The 20,958-nt window shown below is 40.9% G+C and overlaps 1 protein-coding gene across 2 annotated transcripts; it reads right to left on the bottom strand.

The window, feature by feature from the left end:
• Nucleotides 1-117: 117 nt before the first annotated feature.
• Nucleotides 118-12,370, bottom strand: sncb (synuclein, beta). 2 transcript variants are annotated; one of them, XM_070962555.1, is made up of 6 exons: nt 12,155-12,370; nt 10,998-11,131; nt 6,673-6,702; nt 6,340-6,425; nt 2,509-2,595; nt 118-928 (listed from the first exon to the last, which is right to left on the bottom strand). In XM_070962555.1, the coding sequence occupies exons 2-6, from the start codon at nt 11,116-11,118 to the stop codon at nt 899-901; spliced, it is 354 nt and encodes a 117-aa protein (XP_070818656.1). In that variant the 5' UTR covers nt 11,119-11,131; nt 12,155-12,370; the 3' UTR covers nt 118-898. The 2 variants fall into 2 exon arrangements, with proteins under 2 accessions (XP_070818656.1, XP_070818657.1); XM_070962556.1 differs by having other exon boundaries at nt 10,998-11,128; nt 12,155-12,313.
• Nucleotides 12,371-20,958: the final 8,588 nt, after the last annotated feature.

Genomic DNA, 20,958 nt, shown 5'->3' on the forward strand with positions numbered 1-20,958 from the left:
ACCTGAGTGATGCATAAAAGATCCTCATTTAGACCAACAGACAGAAAAATCAGAATTACAAGAGGTTTAAAGTCTAATGTGTGATTTTAAACATGATCAAACAACACTAACGAATGGTTTCTTTTTTTACTTTTTATTTACAGAGGAATGTATGTCTGGCTTAACACATAAACCTTTATATTGACAAGTCCTGCAATTTAAAGCACATTTTGATATGACAACCATTATGATTTCAAGACATAATATATTGACTTTAACTTGTTAAAATCTTCAGTACACACAAACACGCGCACACACACACAAACATGTATACTCTGTATTTCTAACAGATAATTTACTGGAATGATTTCACAAGCAACTATAAAGATACAATGTAAAAAACTCTTACTTCAAAAATGTTCAAAGAAATTTCCAAAGAAATGCAAAAATAAAGAACCAACAAACAGGCATTGTCGACACTTAAGAGGATATTATTGTTTCCGTATCTGCTTGCAACCGGACATATTTATTTTTTCCACTCCCAATGTCTCATTGGAAGATGATGAACATCTATTGCACGTTTCTAAATACAGATACACACAAGTACAAAGTCACAAGCCCAGGCTCTTGTCTCATTTCATTGGGAGGGAATCAAGGAAATGAGACCGAGAGGACAAATCCTACATCTCAATAAATACCTACACCCAACACATTACATTAATAACATGACATTTACAATATATAATAATAAAAGATTTGTCTTGAAGGAAGAACATTTTTCAGTGGGAATGATTTTTTGTTGTTGTTTTGTGATTTTTTTTGCAACAGGGGTATAATTGTAATAGTTTCAGCATTTGTCCTTTTTATTATTAGAAATATTATTGTGCTGCTGGTTGGATGGTGGCTCGGACTGATGCTTTTACGCTTCTGGCTCGTAGTCCTGGCTCTCCTGGGAAGAGAAGAAGCAGCTTTAAGAGGTGGCAGGTCAAATCTGCAGCACAGAGAAGCTCCGAGCTAAATTCAAGAGTTTAATTAAAACTTCATCGCATGAAATTCAACTTAAAGCAGAAGAATATGTATGACAGAGTGCACATGTTCGCTCTCGGCTGAAGGTAATGACGTCACAGCTGTGAGCTCCTCTGCTGGTTCAGTGTCTCTCTGCAGCCTGCAGAGGGCAGCACGAGCCTACACCAGCTTCAAGGACGCGTCGTGAGCACAGTCCCAGGATCCTTATAACCCAGCACACGCCTCCTCCGTGCACACGATCAATTTAAAAAAAAAAAAAATAGAAAATAGCCTTCAGGAATGTGCAACAGTCTTACGCCATGTGACGTATTCACGAAGAGAGAGAGACTAGATGAGATGGATTTTTATCTCCAAATCCTCTCTGGGAAGGCTTGGTTCACTGTGCAGCACTCAGACTCCATATTTACAGCAATGCAGGGAGACCCTGACATTACCCACAATGCATGGAGGCAGAGAGCGTCATCACCACACCCATTCAGACAGAGCTTGCACATCGCTGGTGTAGCAAGGGATGGGGGAGGGGAAAGAAATGCAGAGGAGTAGGAGAGAGAGATGGAGGAGGGCATGGATGATACAAGCTGGTGCCTCTGAGAAATTCACTTTTCATTTGCATCTCAGGGAATATCTCCATTTTACTCCTTTAACTGATTACTGCAATAATCCACTGATGGAGGCCTTAAGCGGGAATGAAAAGAAAATCCCACCAAATGCACTGAATAAACTGAACATTATTAGAGATCATGTTAAATCTCACATTAAATGTCCTCCAAATGAAGCTGATTGTGAATATTTCAATATTCCATGAGAATATAATAGGTTTCTAAAAACATAAGTGGTGCAGTACTTTAAATCATTTTATATTCTAGTGTGGACACTGTGTGATATTTTTTATTTACTCTCACCTATTTAAACTCTGCTTTCAAAGTAAAAGGTTCTGCACACTTTGTCTCGCCCCTGACAGCCAAATTCCAAAAATAACCATCTGTGTCAGACTAGCATCCTTCCACTAGGCACACGCACGCACACGCACACGCACACACACACACACACACACACACACACACACACACACACACACACACACACACACACACACACACACACACACACACACACACACACACAGAGCTCAGTGTAGGTAGGTGGTGCTATATTCACTGTACTAGCTATGTGGCAATTGTTAAGCCCTCTGTTTTCATTTGCGGAAAAAGGAGAATTACCTCAACATGAGCTGTAGTGTTTGTGTGGGACAGAAGTGGAGGGCAAGTGTGGAGTGCTATTGAAATGCAATACAGCTAAAGTGTGTAACCATGCAGAGCTGGTGAATACTGATGAGCCTGCATCTACTGTAAGTGAATGGACGCATCCCTGACCGCAGTCCGCAGCTTCACAGTTTAGTTTTCTTTTACAGGCTTTGCACAAAGCGTAGAAAAAGCTATTCACAATCAAATCACAGAGACATGCTGACACATGTATGCGCTTTGTGTGGTGTAGGCTGATTACCTGCTGGGTCTCATCATATGTCTCTCCTTCTGGCTCCAGCATTGCCTCTCCCTGGCCCTCCATGGCCTCCTGCCCATACTCCTCAGGCTGCAGAGACAGAGAGGGGAGACAGACAGAAAGATGAGGAAAAGATCTGCAGTAACAAATACATATGAATAAGTATGATTTTTGGAAAAAATAAAATGCTGAGGTGGTTTAACAGTGCTTAACGCTCTGTTCTGACTCTCAAAGACTCTCAGAACATTTGCATGAAATGATTTTGTCTATTGCACAATAACAAAGATTTTTAACCTTCTCCAGTTATGATGCTAGTTTCTGATCCTTGATTGCACAACACAAGAAACATATTAATGCTTTTTTTTGAATGAAAAAATAAAATAATAGGAGGTAAGATAAATATACAAAAATATATGTGATGGAAATCTTTAAGTTTGAGTGAAGATGTCTGTCTTTTCCAGCTACCATTTTAGTTTGGATTAGGACACAAAAAAATTTTCTTATCATGCAAGGAGAATATTAATTCATCCAACTACTGGGCGCATTGCCCTGAAATGTGGTGCAGACATTAATGGTCCCCACAGGATGAATTGTAATAGCTTTTCAGACAGCAGCATCATCAGGTCAAACTTTAAATTTGTCCAATATTATACTATAGCCTGAGCTGTAGTCTGTAATTAGTGCTAACTTACTAAACTAAGATGCTGTACCCCCATTTAACATAAGTTAGCATTCTCACTGTGAGCATGTTAGCATACACATGATGTTGACATTTACCACAAACACACACAGCTGAGCCTGAGTACAGCCTCTCAGGGCTGCTGCGGCTGTCGACTCTTAACCTCGTCCTCTGGGTATTTATTGTTCTGAGAACTGGATGCTTAGCTCTGTGATTCCAGTGTAACGCTAACAGATAAGAGGCGACAACTGGGGCTACAAAAACCAAAACCAACAATGCATTAGTCTGTCTCTCAGTCCTTCTCTCCACCCCTCCAGTGTGTAACACTCAGCCCAAAGCACAACGGTTTCATCTAAAGACATGAATCTTTCAAGATGTCGACTTTCAGCCGCAAACCAATACACATTTGGTATTCTACAGAGTATTTACAGCAGCAGGGCGGTGCTTGTGGGTCCATTTAAAGTAAACTATAGTTGCCTGCGTTAATTGCAATAAAGGAACCTGCCGAGAAAGGCAAAAATGTGACTCAATGACATGTTTTTAGCCTTTTTCTGGACAACAGTGGAGGCACATACAAACAAGAACTTCCAGGCTTTGGATAAAAGCTTGTTAGTAGGGTTGATTCACTGATTTTGGTCTTTTTGTGGGTCTCAATGACATAGAAAGTTGCCAATCTTATATTTTAGTTAACACTGAAAATCTAATAAGTTAACATATTGACACTGTGAGCCTTAACCACTGTGTCTCCTTCTGAGCGCTTCCTGAAGCACAGGACAGTGCTCCATCATTGCTGCACCTGCTACTATGAGCCCTGGAAACAAAGCTAGTGGGTCACCACACATTTATTTTTAAACCCAGCACTAATCAAGTCAATTAGGTCAGAGAACAGACCATAATCCTGTCTACTGTATCAACCTGGTGTTATTGCTTTAAGCCCACCAACATGATTAGCACGGCCTTACAGGCTACAAAGGGAAAGCACCACAGAGACACGTCTAATCAGGCAGATCACTGCCTGAGAAAAAGTGAATATGAAAAAGGCTGTTTATGTGATTAGAACACAAGAGGAAGATATGTTTTGTGTCTCATTCGTCACACATTTGAATTCAGTCGAGACTCAAGCACCAGAGAAACCTCATGTTCAGGCCACGTAGCACGAGCGTTTTACACAGATTATGTTAAATAACAGTTTTTTAAAGACCCCTCCAGACAGGTTTCAAGATGTTTATAAAACACTGCACTTTGACTAACAATGTGTTTCTGATATGGTTTTCAAAAAAGGGCTGTGCTATCTTGTTAAAATCCTTAAAATGACATCTGCTTTTTCTTCCTCATTAAAAAAAATCAGAATCAATGATTATGCAAACACGTGTCATTTCAAAGGTTTAACTGATTCACAGGAGAGGTCTCCTAATACTCTCCTACACTAGAGGCTTCATGTTTCCACATCATACTTATGTAATTTGAATATTGGACCAGGGTTGGAGTCAAAACTTTTTGTGATGTCACAAATGATGCTCGTAGCCCCGCCTGTTTAAAAATGGGTTTTCAATGAGCACAGAGAAACTTCCCACTTTCAGCAGATCAATGTGAAAACAGCCTTCTATTGTCAAAGGACATCATTCTGCTCAGGAACAGGAAGAAAAAACATATTCTTGAGTGGAGAAGGACTATTTTAGGTATTCTTCCTAAAATATTTTATCTAATTAAACGCAGTGGACGTGCAGCCCAGCACAAGCTGGAACTGAACAAAACATAGTGCTGCACATGTCACATGTCAACAGTTTAACAGCCTGTTGTCAGGGTGTTGAAATGAGTAGTTTTAGCACTCAGATAGTGCCTTCAAGAAGCCTATTAGAGCAGGCTGTCAGATTTACTAGATTAGTGAGTCAGTGGAGAGGGTCCAAGTCTGAGGGATGAAGGCTTAGGACAACACCGGGACCTCCCTGTTTCACTGACAGTCTCAGCGAGACAGACGAAATGTCGACATGCTGACAGCGAAAAAACAGCCTGTGCATAAAACGTGCAGCACTCGAATCTTATTTTACAGCTTGGCTCTTTCATTTTTCCACGTTCTATGTCCGTGGAAAGTCAAATACACTCCACCTCTCTCCTCCCATCTCACAGAAGCTCATCATCACAGTGTGAATAAACTGATGTGAGTGGAGACATAGAGCGGTGACATTAGCAGAGGTCTTCAGGGGTTCAGGGGACAAGAATAGAACAGCTGTGTGTTGAGGAGAGCTGATAGTCCCACAGAGATCGAACAGCGAAACAGGCTGTGGACTGAGGCTGCTACAGACTGAGTGTGCAGAACCACTGTCTATCCTTGGAAACCCTCAAGCTTCCTCCAATAAAACAAGCGGAAAACAAAGCCTCAATGAAAGCGCATTTTTTTTCTCCACTTTAACTCTAAAAATGCTGTCAATCAGGAGTTTAACAAGTTCCATTTTGCAGAGTTGAGAAACATGTTTAACTTCAAGACACAGGTATACTTATTCTGCTTTTTCTCAAAAAAAAGAAAAAAAAGATCATGTTTCCTCTGGTGGAAGAAATTTAAGTACAGTAAAAGTCAGCGCTGACAGCAGAGGAGTGAGACAGATGAAATGCAGACCAGTAACTTTGGCTCAGAGTGACATGCAGATTCATCAGCCTGTGTTTACTCCCGCTTCATAAATCTGGCTCAGCTACAATCCTGCCCAGACTTTAATGAACACAACTTAGAGCAAGTTGCCAACTGTAAGTGAGCCTTGGATCTGAAACTGAGGTTTCTTTCTTTCTTTCACATGTTCTCAGGCACAAATAGGCCCAATGAAGAACAACAGTCCATTTTGCATTGTTACCACGCATGTACAAGGCAGCTTTTGGAGTCATTTCATGCCATTAAAGGGGCACTCTACAAACTTTGTTTTATTAACTTGTCACAAGGAGAACCTCTGAGCCGGTGATAACAGGTGGCTCTGGAGGGAGTCTGAAAAAATAACCCTCATGATGTCATGCATGATGGGAAATGTAGGATCCAGCATTTTTGGGGCTTGACTCATACTAGGGACTAAAAGTCAATCACCTCTGATGAGATTTCACAGTTAAAGGTGTGTTACTCTTCACTATGCGTGCTTGCAGGGAGCTGATGGAGACTGTAATGGCGTACGTACGTTCATGTCAGCTGGGAACTCGTCCTTTTTCACCAGACCAGTGGCTGCAACGATGTTCCCAACGGCTCCGGTGGTCTTCTCAGCCACTACGGATACACACAAAATCATGGACACACACACACACACATGTAACATTATCCCTGAAGATTCAGCAGGCAGATTAAAAGCCTGCACATGATGCTTAGTTTCTCAATTGATTAGTGGAGATAATGGACACTCAGAGAAACCTCCCTTCACCGTAATGAATGTACCACTTTCCAGTCAGGAGTAAGTGTCACTGTAATGAAATGAAGCTTCATGCTGCTACTGTGATGATGTTCAGGTTGGACTCACCTGTACCCACGCTGTCTTTGGCCTTGCTACCTGAATTAACAAAAAAAAAAAAGAAATTTGTTAGAAAAGGTGTTTTTGTGAATAAGTTTTCCACGTCAAGATGAATTTCTTTTGCGTGTGTGCAGATGCGAGAACTTTACACTTGCCTGAAACTGTAATACTGAATCACTGCTGTCATTCATTCAGAGGGAATTTTAGGCTGCCTTGTATTTTGTTAATGCACCATTTCTGAGCGACTTTTACCACATTGATCAGGTCAAATGCTTTTTATCTGACAGCATAAATCATGAAACACTATCATTACAGTATCCTGACATGACAAAGAGCTGTCTTTATTTAAAGATACAGCACGATAAAAAGCATGATAAACTGTGAAATGTAACGAACATGATCACCTTTGTCCAGTCCCAAGCAATCAATAGTTTTCATGTAATGCTAAACCAGTTTGTCTTTGGCAGATGACCTTTGCCCTCTGTCCTTTGGCAGATCTCATCCATCTACACTGTACGCCACTGAGCTATTTTGGCAATCTACTGTGTGCCCACTGGTCCTGACCACTTGAGCCTTGTCATCCTCTCTACTGTGCAGCAGTCACGTGCCTTATTCGTCCCTGAGGGCCTTTAAAAGCTGAAATGATGATGAAGTACAGTACCGTTCTTACAAAGGGTGAGCCTCAAAGCAACATACATCTAAGAAGATGCATCCATTTAAGAAAGCGCAGCTACTGCACTACGTCCACAGTAACATAAATGGATGATGGCTGTGGGTAACAATTTAGAAATATCAATAACTGCGAAAGACTTTAAAGGTTGTTGTTCTCCAGAAAGAACAAATGGCAAAATTTTGTTTCCAAGAAAACAAAATAAAAACATAAAAATTGATTTAGTGATCATTTTTTGAGAAATGCGTTTGAAGCTTATTCAATAAAAAGGAAGAAAAAACAAAAAAAGGAAAAGGAATTAACTGCACGTATGCAATTTCTTCTGCTAACGGCCTCTCAATCAAAACAGTGAAAACAAAAGATTTTAATGATGTCATGAAGTAGCATTGGATCATGGGAGTTGTTGTCCTCACCACCATTGCTGATGAATATCTATGTGATGTGACTCAGAAATGTCTATGGACGAGCTAATGTATTAAAGTTTTATTCACGTTAAGTTCAGTCACGTTCGCTGGCTTCTTCCCTCTTCCTCTGACTCTTCATCTTGTGTTTCTCCTGTTTCCACTGACAGGTGACCAAATGAAGCTGTTGCCTTGAATAAAATTACAGATTTTTCTGGGTTTGAACACTGTTGGAAACACTTGGGATTATATAAGTAGGCAACTCAACAAGATATATAACACAGGTCTAGTCAATTTTAGACATTTTAAGGTGGAAATGTTACATATTGTGTGCTTAAGTCACCTTAGTGGTTATAAAATAGCTGAAAAATACCAGAATGAGTCTTTTTGGATGTGACTCTTTTCCAAGCTGGCAACTCCTATGTTTTACTTGCAGTGGTATCAATGTTTGAGGACAAAAAGATACGCAATATAAAGATCACTGGATATCTAAACTCCCATGAATATATTAGATTATTGTGATCTAAGCATTGCTAATATATATTCGCATCATAGCATATGATTTCATAAAGCAGTGTCAGACTGTAGCCATGGTTTAACGAATGTTAGCAGCGATAATTGTGTAAATCTACAGTAGAAAGGGGCTGATACAATAAATACTGAGACTGTTATAGTGTGACTGCAAGGGTTAACAAAAGTTACAAAGCTGCTTTTAAAGTAGCACTGTATAAATACCCCACCCTGTCATCGCAGGGTACATGGAGGCTCTATGAATGAGATGAGTGAATTAGCTGTGACATTAAATGGCATCTAGGACAGCAGGGTTTTCTCATTTCCGCCTCTCTCTCTTTCCTTACTCAGGCTGACTGCTCAGCTCAGCTGGGTGGGCGGTCTGCAGCAGCAGCTGTCAAAAGGTGGGCCACAGACCTATCAGATCACTCTTACCCCTCCTCCAAGAGGGGCCTTCAAGCAAATCATATGCAGCTTTCTAGGGCACCACCATGTTCAACAAGCAGCACGCAGAAGCACAGAGTTGCCACAAAATTGCTCCTTTGGCTGCAAAAGGCGAGGCGAGTCTGCACGTGTTTTGATTGCAGCCTGACATGTTTGGCTCCGGTGATGAAGGCAGGGACACGGTGCTAAATATGTAGGGTAATTGGATTCCATATAAATGTGGACTTATCTGACAGCTTCTCCTGGAAAACCCGGCGTCTCTTGCATGCACTCAAAACATACTGTCACTGGTTCAATGGTCCGAGCTGGTGACTGCAGACGTACCAGCAGGGGTGTCACTGGAAATTTAGGCTCTCTGGCAACAGCTCAACAACTGACAAAATAAATATCTGTAATGGCTGGCAGGTTCCACGGCCTGTGTCCAGCTCTGAGTCCCTTGAGTCATGTAGCCCTCCCCCTTTCATCCCTAACAGACCAACTGTGGACTAACAAGCAGAGCTGGCCAATATGGAAGAAATTATTCATCACAAACAACATGAGGATGTTTGTCAGTATAGATAAACACTTGGTGAAATACATTAAATCACATAAAATATAATAAAAGATGCAATGTTCAGTACACTTAGGGTGGTACATGGCGTTTTTCAAGCAAAAATACCAAATATAACCTTCTTCCAGCCTCTGAACGGTGAGAATTTTCTGCATTTCTTTATCTTATGTAACTGAGTGCTGTAAATCTTTGGGTTTTGGACTGTTGACAAGCAGCAAACAAGCTGTCTGAGGATGACACAGTGGACTCTGAGGAAATTTGTGATGAGCGTTTTTCATTATTTTCTGCCATTTTACAGATGAAATGATTCATTGGATAATCAAGAAAATAATATTTAGTTCAATCACCAAGGAAAATAATCAGCAGTTGCAGCCTTAGACTCAGATTAGGTTCTGTGAAATATGGTCGATGTCATTTTGTTTTATTGGTATTGGGATTTATTTCTATGACATCTGAACTGGTTAGCTTTAGTTATCATGACGTTAAAAATACATTATTTCATACTGATTTGATGCCATTAAAGAATAAACTGGAATTACTGCCCAGCAACACAGATAATTAAATTATTCATATCACTGCCTTCACAAGTGAAGCTTAAAACTGGAATATGATGACAGTTGGTCTTTTCTAATGTTTCATTTTGAACACAAGATGATCAAAGAGACTGACACAGTGTCAGTTTGTATTGTACCTTTGCCCAGCTGCTAACCTTTTGCAGGTGTCCATCTGCCTCTATGTCACAGGTGTTTATTCAAATAACGATCTAAAGCAAGTAAAACAGACTGGGCCGATAATCCAACGCACATATATGACAACTGCACTTTAAAATCATGAGACAGAAGCACTAGTCTGTGCAGATATCTCTACTGGTATCCATTACAAATGAAGCTGCACTGTAAAGGACAAAAGCCTTCAGACTGTTTGTCTCTAGGAGGTGACCGCGGGCTGAGACTGTTTTACAATCTGCTGCCGTCCAATGCACAGACATGTGGCAAGAGCTGCTCCCACCATCCTGCTGCCCCACCCCCACCCCTGTTCCCATCTCCTGCCTGTGGCCCAGTCAAGTCAGGCGAGAGGGCAGAAGGACATTCAAAGCTTCATATCACATCATGTTCATCAAAGAGCTCCTTATCCCAGTGTGTCCTTTTCAAAACTACTGATATTTACAGGACTAAATACTGGATGTTCCTTTTGACACAAAGGGTAAAATTGCTGATTATTTAAATACTGCATCAGTCTGCATAAGTAAAACAAAGATATTGCGCAACAGCTGGCTGACTGATTTAATGAATGACCGCTGCTGTAATAAACTACCCTGAATTCACAGAGAGTGTGCATTCATTCAGTACTTATCATGGTGTGCTCTTTAAAATATCAGTCATTTCAACTTACATCACACATTCAGTCCAATTAATTAACTGCACTTGTACAGAAGAAACCACGGGGGTGTCATATTGTCATCTAACTGTATCATGATGGGTGAACAAAGAGGTGGAAAAGCGAGCAGTACATACAGCCTGCTGATTCATTCATATATAGCAGGAATCTGCTGTCTATGGTGCTTATGAGGGAAGTTATTGTATAATTTAACCATTTGTTCCAGGTCATATGGGAATGCTGCATGACCCACATCATAAAATATTCTCCCTGCTGATTTGTTGCTGCTCCTGCATATAGCAGCAACATTATCAGTCTCAATGGGCCTGTGTATGATTTGCATGTAAAATATCCCGCAGACAGACATTTGTGATCGTCTTACCTACAAACATAACTCCTTCTTTAGTCTTTTCCGCCGCCACCGCAACTCCTTCCTTGGTCTTCTCTGCGGCCACAGCCATCCCCTCTTTCGCTTTAGACAAACCCTTCATAAACACATCCATCTTGGCCGAGCTGCTGTGGAGAGATGGACCATCACTGCTGTCAGTCACTGTCAGTGTACACATGAATTTGATCTTATTGGTATGCACAAATGACATGGCTTATCACGTATTATTTTAAAAAAGCAGCTGTAGTAATTATGTTTCCATGGATTTCCACAAACCTCTATGGATCTGAGTGTATTAGACGACCATACATTATGGTAAAAGAAGGCGGCACCGCCTCCTGTGGTAGATGCTGACAGCTGCAGCCATCAGGCTGTAGTAAAACCCTCTGTTCACTCATGCATTCAAAGCCCCTTTTCACATCCTCGTCAAAGCATGAAATATTCAAAGGCACAAAGATTTCAATGAAATGGTTAATTGTGGGGGCGCTCATTAATTATTGCTCGCTGTAATGCTACACTCAGTGGCAGCGAGATGACAGGACTGTCTGCGCATGGGATAAAGGCGCAGGCCTTCTTCACGGACTGCACAGCATATTATACTAGAAGGTGGCATGTTGCAAGAGCTTCACAACGTTGCTGGGGGAAGGGAGGCACGATCCACACTGATATCTGAACACATCGTGGTTTGAACGTGGAATCATGTGGATGTAATCTGAGTTAGTCGGATCACGCGCTGGGAAACATTTGAATAAAGCAGACATGGCTGCGGGCTAACAGCTCGACTTATATTCCTACATCAGACACCAATCCTCCACAGTCCCATCCTTGATGCTGCAGGTCAACCCATCAATTAAACCGCATTTACGATGTCGACCATTTCTCACGCTTGCATCCGTGCCTGTCTCAATCTCTCCGCCTTTGCATTATCTTAAAGACACAAACTAATAATATTTTGATATGGTGAGCAACAGCATTTCCGTTCCGCTGTTTAGAAGCTTTAATTAACTGTAGTCACGGTGTGAGCCAATGCCTTCCAATGACGACGCTCACATGCATGGTCCTCAAACGGTGGTGACCTCTATATGCTAAATAAAATAAAATAAAATAAAATGACAACAATAAAGGAATGCAAGAAAAAAAAGAGTCCTTACCTATTTACAAATAGACGTCAACGTGTCCCCTTATGATTGAGTCGCACAGTCGACACAAACTATCGTCTAAACGGGAGATATTTTTAAACGATCACTAGGTGGGCCTTCCTCGGGCTGATCTCCACCAACAGGGACGGCCCCCTTCTCAGTGCGGCTGAGACTATCATGTCCCCCCTCCGCCCCCCACCCCTCCTCTCTCTCTCTCTCTCTCTCTCTCTCTCTCTCTCTCTCTCTCTCTCTCTCTCTCTCTCTCTCTACCATCACTGGCTCCCTCCACTTATTGATCACCCCAGATGTCATCTGGTACAGCAAGTAAAATGAGCTGAACCACCTCCTCATGCCGCTTTTCTGTTATTATGAAATTGACTCCTTTTTTTAGGCAGTTTGTGTGCAGTTATTTTCTTATTTTCTTCCATTTGCAAACATTTAATAAACGAAATCATGCTAGAACTAACTTTTTTTTAACCAGTTTGACTGATGGGCTCTCCTGGATTTTCCCATCTCGTATTCTACTGAAAACTGGGACAACTTTCATCGGCTTTCATAAACATATGGAACTACCATCTTTAGTAAGTGTGATGCCATTTAGTGTATTTTTTTCACCTGCCCCGAATTAGCCAATTAGCTCATTGAGTGTTGTCTTACAGAGCAGACTAAAGACTCTGACGAGGTGGAGGACCTTCAGAACCATTCATCTCTCTCCTGTGTGGCGTGCCAAATGCGTGGAACTGTAATAAGAGCGCGATCTGAGGGTGATACCATTTTGTGTAAGGGATAGGGGTGAGTTGATTCGGTATTAAGCATATAAGCATATAAGGCTACGCCATATATTGATTTTCTTTTTACATTATTGATTTGTTTCGCTTTCCTTCTTTTTGGGACCAGCTGGGGATGCTCACTGATGCTTTGTAAAAAGTATAAAGTCAATTGACATAATTATTTTAATAATTTAAAATATGTTAATAATACGAGACGGGTTCTTGTTAGTGGATCTATTTTTTCCACGCCGAGAGCTTTGCGTATTTACGTAATTGAAATTCAACGCTGTGCAGTCACGAGCTCGTGAGTTTACGGTGTACTGACTGCATCGAACGTGCCTCAGCCAATCAGAGCAGAGGATGACCTCAGATTGAATCACGATTTCCCTCGGGTAGAATATCGAACATTCCATCAGGTCATGCTGTTTCTACTGGGCCAATTAGAGACAGACAAGGCGAGAGTCTACACACTAAAGTGCTAACACTGCCGTCGCTGGACATTCCACGTTTTCCCCATGTTTCACTGAGCTGATTAACAGCTTCAGGAAGGGGTTAACTACCACCCCCTCCCCTTTTACCCCCTGTCTGACGTACGCGCAGTGTAGTGACGCCATCCTCGTTGTAGTGGGCGAATGATTGCGAAATCTTCCTGCTTCCCCTACACCCCCTCCTCTTTGAGGAAACCCCAGATAGCTCCATCTCCTTGAACTGTCCTGTCCTGTCTCATCTGCTCTAGGCGAGCATGAGTAGACAGGCTGTGGCTTCAAACCGGCATGGAGCTGGCTATTATGTGACATGTCCTGCAAGGGTGTATGACCACCATATGAAGAAAAAAAAAAAAAAAGAAACAGAAAAAGCTGCTGTACAAGCCCAAAGTACAACATTCACCTCAATATCTGTTTCATCAGGACAGGAAATAGAGTTTACATGTTTCTCTTTGGCTTGGTAGGTCAACGCAGTGTAAATAATCACCATGACGTTATTATCAACCCCGGTTGTTATTATTCATCCTCCCATCAACTCCACAGGCCTACCACATGGTCTGATATGTGAGCTAACACAGATTCATCTTATCACTGTTCTGAACAGTAAGAAATAAGCTCCGTGCTGCCGAGTCCCGGTCAGGCGCTGTCCATCGTTCTGAACTGAGATGTGTCTCTGTCCATGGTGCTGATCTGCTTCAGCCAACATTACACAGGCCTCTAGGACAGGGTGCAAGATGAGAAGGGTCTCCAACGTCCTCCATCAACACACCGCAAGAAAATTTTACATTTAGTTAATTCAGTTGTCTTTCAAAGCTGCTTTCAGCTCACAGGTGCAGCATCTTCGTTTCCTCGCTGACTGGCTCTACTTGTGGGCGGCATCTGCCCTCTTGTGGTCGTTTGTGATAGTAGCAGGCTAATTATGCATTCACAGCATCCACTGCTGAAACTCCATGTAAATATTCAATGCAAGGGCTGTTTATGTCACCACCTCATCATAACAGAGACGCTCTACAATTGTTTGCTAGCAAACATGTAGTACTTTTATCTTCTGCTGTTAAAAATGATAAATATTCAGCAGCATTACCAAATTAATTTCATTAATTTGACCATTAATTTCAGTGAAATACAATTCAGGCAGCTCCTGGTCAAAAGTGAGCGATTGGATGTTTGACATGCATTGAATACATACATTACATTGAGTTTACTTTTAATGAAATGTGCTATGTAAATAAAATTAGCATGCCTAGACATGAGAAACCATGTAAAAAATAAATACCATGACTGTGTTGCTCACTGGGCTCAAAGAATAATAATAAGAATACGGCACCATTTCAGTCGTCCCAGTTACTACCCCAGACACCTTTTTCATCAACATAAGGTCTGTAGAGCAGAGATGGTGGAAAAATGTTCATAGCAATGAATCACTGTTGTAATTTATAATTTCTGAAAAACCTATGAACATTATCCCTAATGTCACCCACTGAATTATACAAATACTGCAATAAGATGAACTCTACAGTAAGTGGACAACTGTGATAACATGCTGGTTGAGAACATATGCAAAGTATAAAAAGAGAAGAAGGAAAAACCTTCTTTCAGCTACAAACAAAACTAGGCTAGCCTACATTATGTGCTGCTCTTTCACAATCACAGGACACAGCTGAGCCTCAGCCACAGCAAGCAGGATGTCTGCAGATTCACTGAGCAGTAGGCTACTCTCCTCAAAGGACTGTACTTCTTGTTTGGCCAAAAAGTTGCTAGATTTGTTGCCAGGCTCATGTTTGAAGTCTCTAAAGGGGTCTGAAAGGGTGCCAAATCTAGTGACACAGTTGTAAAAGTAGGGAGGATTTCGAGTCAGCCCCACTGGGTTGCACACGCTCCTTCTAACAATTAGTGTATGCCACTTAGTAAAAAACATTCACTCATCCACACTTTTAATATGACTCACTGAGTCAATTTACCAGGTCCAATACACTTAACAGTTATCATCTTCAGCCAAAATGAATGAAGAGCCACATTCAGACCAGCATTAGTAACAGATTTCACATCTGTGGTTGAGGTGACAAATGATTGTGGGAGTAGTGTAGAACTGGATACTCCAATCTAAGACCCTCGACTCAGTGAAGACACATACGTGAAAAAACACACAAGTCTCTGTCACATAACTTCATTTAAATTGCAAAAAAGGTAGGATTCTGGAGCTAAAACCCAAGTACAACGCACACTCGGATATTGGACAAAAGCATTTGGCAAATGAGTTGAATGTTATGTAAAGCTTGCTAATAACCGAACAAAAGCAAGGCAAGGCAAATTTATTTGTACAGCACAATTCATACACCAGGCAATTCAAAGTGCTTTACAGAAGCATAAAAATACATTCAAATCATACATTTGAAAGAAAGAAAGAAAGAAAGAAAGAAAGAAAGAAAGAAAGAAAGAAAGAAAGAAAGAAAGAAAGAAAGAAGAGAATATAAAAATAAAGATAAAAATACATTTAAAGGAAAATTAAAAACAGAAGCCAGTAAAAGACAATAATTTAGCATTTAGAATGATTAAAATCATTGAGCAGACATTTTTACTTTAAGTAAAAGCTATAGCAAATAATAATGTTTTCAACCCTGATTTAAATGAGCTGACAGTTGGTGCAGACCTCAGGTGTGCAGGGAGAATGTTCCACAGGTGAGGAGCATAATAACTGAAAGCTGCTTCACTTTGTTTGGTTCTGATTCTAGGAACACACAATAGGCCTGCCCCTGATGACCTGAGAGCTTTGGATACTTCATATGGGGTTAATAGATCTAGAATATATTTTGGTCCAAGACCATTTAATGCTTTGTAGACAAAGTCTATTCTTTGACTCAGAGGAAGCCAATGTAGTGATCTGAGGACTGGAGTGATATGGTCTATTTTTCTGGCGTTTGTAAGGACTCGTGCAGCAGCATTTTGAATCAGCTGTATTGCCTAATTGTTTTTTTGTTTAGGCCAGTAAAGACTCCATTACAATAGTCCAACCTACTGAAAATGAATGCATGGATAAGTTTTTCCATGTCTTCTTTGGACAGACATCCCTTAATTCTGGTTATATTTTTCAGGTGGTAGTAGGCTGATTTGGTAAGGAGCGTTAAATGGTTGTTAAAATTAAAGTCAGAATCAATAATTACACCAAGATTTCTGGCTTTATTTGTTGTTGTCAGTGACATGGAGTTAAGATGAGCACTGATCTTTGACCTTTGATTTTTGGGGCCAAATATAATCACTTCTGTCTTATCTGCATTAAGCTGAAGAAAATTCTGGCACATCCACTCATTGATTTAATGAATACACTGACTCAGTGAAAGTAAGGGACTGTAGTCATGTGATGACACAGAAATATAAAGTTGTGTATCATCTGCGTAAGTATGATAAGAAATATTATGATGCTCCATAATCTGAGCTAGGGGAAACATGTAGATATTGAAAAGAAGTGGTCTGAGAATGGACCCCTGTGGCACCCCACGCATCTTCTTTCGTTCAGACACATGCTCACCAACTGACACAAAGTAGTCTCTATCTTGTAAAAAGGATTTAAACCAGTGTAGTACAGCGCCAGTAAGTCCCACTCACTTTTCCAGTCTGTCAAGAAGTATGTCCTGATCAACTGTATCAAAGGCAGCACTGAGATCGAATAATACTGAGACTGAGGTTTTGGAAGCATTATTATTCAGATGTATGCCATTTAAAACTTTCATAAGTACAGTCTCAGTGCTGTGGTGTGGATAAAATCCAGACTGAAATGCATTAAAAAGATTGTTCTGCATCATGAAAGCATGCGTTTGCTGAAAAACAACCCTTTCAATAATTTTTCCTAGAGAGGGAAGATTTGATTTGGCATGTAGTTACTTATTACTGAAGCATCCAGATTTGTCTTTTTTAGGAGAGGTTTTATTACTGCAGTTTTCAAGGCCTGGGGAAACTGACCGGACTGAAGAGAATTATTTATTATCTGCTTAGTCATTAACCTGAAGTACTAGGATAGGTATTTTCAAGTTATCACGATCAGAATAATTTCTGAATTTACAATCGTTGGTTCACGTCTTGTAAATGAAATGAATGAATCTTTTAGGGCATTTTAAAAATAACGTTTATAGATAATAAACCACAAAATTACCATAAGCAATTAAAGTTCAACTTAGTTTTAATGGTTAAAGTTTCTGCAGCTTTAAGAAAGTTCAGATTAATGGGGCCAATTCCAGTAAACACATCACAGTTGGACTTGCTTCTGATTGGCTCCCCTCTGTGAAAAATTCCAAAAATCCTTCCACTTAACAATGTTTTAATGAACAGCACCTTGTAAAGCCTCCTCTCAGCAGGTTTACCTCATTTGAATTCGAGGAGCTCGCGGTTTGCAATATAAGGGTCCAGTGTCGAGCCTCCGAGGACTTGGTTTTCCGATCCATTTAACAAATACCCTTTTACTACACTACATTAACTTACACAGCACTTTAAAGAAAACAACTCATCATGAGCTGTAGGGCTGTACATCTGAAATCAAAATCCTGAAAATTGAATAACATCTGCTTCTCAACCTCCAATTTTTGCAGAAGATATGCTCAGTGGTCCACAGCAGATGAGTGTGGTTACACAGGTTGGTGTCCAGTTGTTAAAATGGGAACGAGTAGTCAGGCTTATCTGAGGCCAGTTCCACAGACCCAGCAGCCCAAAAATAAAGGTGATTCACCATGTGCTATATTCTGGGAGATAAACTGTGGAAGAAAATGTTTTCTGTGTGCAGTTCTAAAATCGCTAGCACAGTCAGATTTCTCAGTCGGCAGTGGTCCTTCCAGCCCCCAGTGAACCCTGCCTTTATCTATCATGGCTTTTTTTTACGGCCTGAGCTCCTGCATCATGCATTTCCTTTTACAGATCCATTGAGTGGAGTCAGTCAGTCATGGCAAGCATTATATAATTCCAATCAATCTGAGTTATAAAATCTTGACATAGGCCGAGGCTGCGCTACAGCTGAAATTTACAGTTGTTTAGATTGCAAGTCATTTCCCCGTGGCACGTGCACACACACTGCATCTGCCTCCTGGAGCTGAGTGAAAATAAAACCCTGCCTGCGAGGGACTTGAAATCTGAGTTTTACTCCCTCTTTCAAGCAATCACGAGTGACTGGATACATTTACCACATCAGATTGCATTAATATTCTTTAGTCTGCTGTAAACCATGGGGGAAAAGAAGGGTGAGGGAGTGCTTACTGCAGGTCTTCGAATAGAAAACATTCTTGACGTTTTTTGATGAATAAACCACCAAAGGTAGCCCCAAAGACCTCTAGGTGGCAGCAGAGACTGTTCATCTTCTCAAGGGGTGTGATTACTATTCACAGCACTAACCAGGGTACATATCAACCAAGACATACATGAATCGATTCAGTTTAATGCATACCTATGGCTGCATGGAATGAAATATTTACTTGTATATGACACTCCTCCGGAGCTTGAGCGTAGCTGTTATTAGATGTAGAAGGATGCTGCTGTCATCACCTTGAGCAGTCTCAGCTCTCTGTGTCTCCATGCATGTCTGCGACAGGCAAGTTTCGCATCGCCATCCAAAATGGCTAAAGATGCACTCTCAACTCACATTTAAGATGGAAAAACAAAATCTATGTGCGCGTTCATTAGACATGCTGAAGCCTGATCTGACTGTGGATGTCATAATGTGCCCTGCTGCAGGGGATTTGTGCTCTGTTCGCGCTTTGTTTGTCACACGTGTCTGTACTTGTCGTAAAGAATGCTGCTCTGACCTCTCTAAAGAATACACCCCCACTTTTGATAATGTGTGTTAATTTATGTATCACTTGTTGTTAACATATTTGTTTTAGTGATCCTTTATCCACTGTATACATTATCCACATGTGGGCATGTCTGTAGTCTGCTGATGGAACTATCCTTTGGGTGTAATAACAGATAGACTACAATTAAAGGCATTATGCTAATTGTACATACAAAGTGCTCAAAGCTATTCTCCATCTTCTTTATGCATGCAATCTGTGTGAGAGCACTTTCACCAATGGCTGAGCTCGATATACGGCACCTGAATGTAAGCCAAGCTATACAGATTAACAGCATGACATACTGGAAGCAATATTACAATTATGTCATAGCAATTTGTTAAACTGTCTCAAGGCTGAATGCATGAGCAGAGGGATAACTTATGGTTTTCGTGTGGCTCCGTGTGTGTCTGTGTGTGTGTTTGCCTGCAAGTTTGCTCCTCACAGGAAAAGGTTTCCCGTTTTTCTTTTATTTGTCAATTTTAGGCAGTTATATAAACCCATCCCAGCTGGCTGGTTGCCTGCACAATTGCCTGCAATTAATGTTGATGCATAATTGCATTACATAATGTGTTGTGCTGTCTTTTAGAGGAGTCAAACAGCTGTGGCTATTGGCTGTGCACAGAGTCAAGCACTCTTGTCTAGTACACTGCCAGCCTAATCAGAAATGGGAGCTGTCACAGGTCATTGTCAGTTTTAAGTCATATCAATGGCGCTTTTGAAATGGCTGCAGCCCTTCACTGTATTTTGTCAATGAATTATAAGTTTTTAAGCCCAAGGAGATTTTATCCATTTATATTCTTTTATCAGACTGCCGCTAATTTAAACGCAGTAGTCGTACAATGTCATCAGTGACAGACAGAGAAATCAATCTCCGTTATAGAGAGAGAGAGAGAAAGAGAGAGAGAGCGAGTGAGGACGAAGGAGAGTTGAGCACTTGCTGCGACTGGCTCTGCCTGTTGGTTCCCCAGCAGATGGTAGTGCAGCCTTGCAGAGGAGCATCTCTCAGAACAGGATGAAAATGGTGCAGGAGACGAGCTGTCTGAAAATGAACGCTGCAGATTCTGAGGTACGAACCTTAATGGGATAATAGGGTAATATCTTACCTACACCATCATTGTGCAAGGCAGCACATTTAAAAAAAAAAGACAGGATCACGAATGACAGCAGTATATCTTTCAACATCTCCCATATGGTGTACCCAGGGGGACGATTAAAAGTGGAGCACATTGATAGCCAGGGTGCAATGAATGCATGTGCGTATGGCTGCAGTTTTGGATCCAGTCACTTACGTAAATGAATCCAGGTTTGAGAGTGAATCACGATATTCAAACTGCAGATTAAACACTTGATATATGGCAGGGGCAAAGATGTCTAGCTGGGTTTGCAGAGAGAAAATAAGGAGCTGAGCAACTATCAAATGTGCTTACATGTGATAAGTCAAATTTGTTTACAAGGGCTTCATTTGCATCACAAAGAGCATATTTTACAGTCGGATTTGTGATTTTTGTGCTTTGTTGTGCATGGTGCTGGCAGGTGATATCATAGGTATTCCCATGTCAAATATAAAGCTCTCTCTTGCTACCCGTTACAAGGCTGAAACACTTTGCTATTTTAGAGTTGGCCTTTTGAAATTTGCCTTGCTGTAAGTGCACGCTGAGGCGATATCAAACCAGCCTATTCATCCGAGTTTGCAATTGACTCTTCCCCTAAACACAAAGTCAAGTATTGTTTCTGTGTCGTGTTGCATG

Source organism: Chaetodon trifascialis, chromosome 5, assembly GCF_039877785.1.
Source record: "Chaetodon trifascialis isolate fChaTrf1 chromosome 5, fChaTrf1.hap1, whole genome shotgun sequence".
Classification (NCBI taxonomy): domain Eukaryota; kingdom Metazoa; phylum Chordata; class Actinopteri; order Chaetodontiformes; family Chaetodontidae; genus Chaetodon; species Chaetodon trifascialis.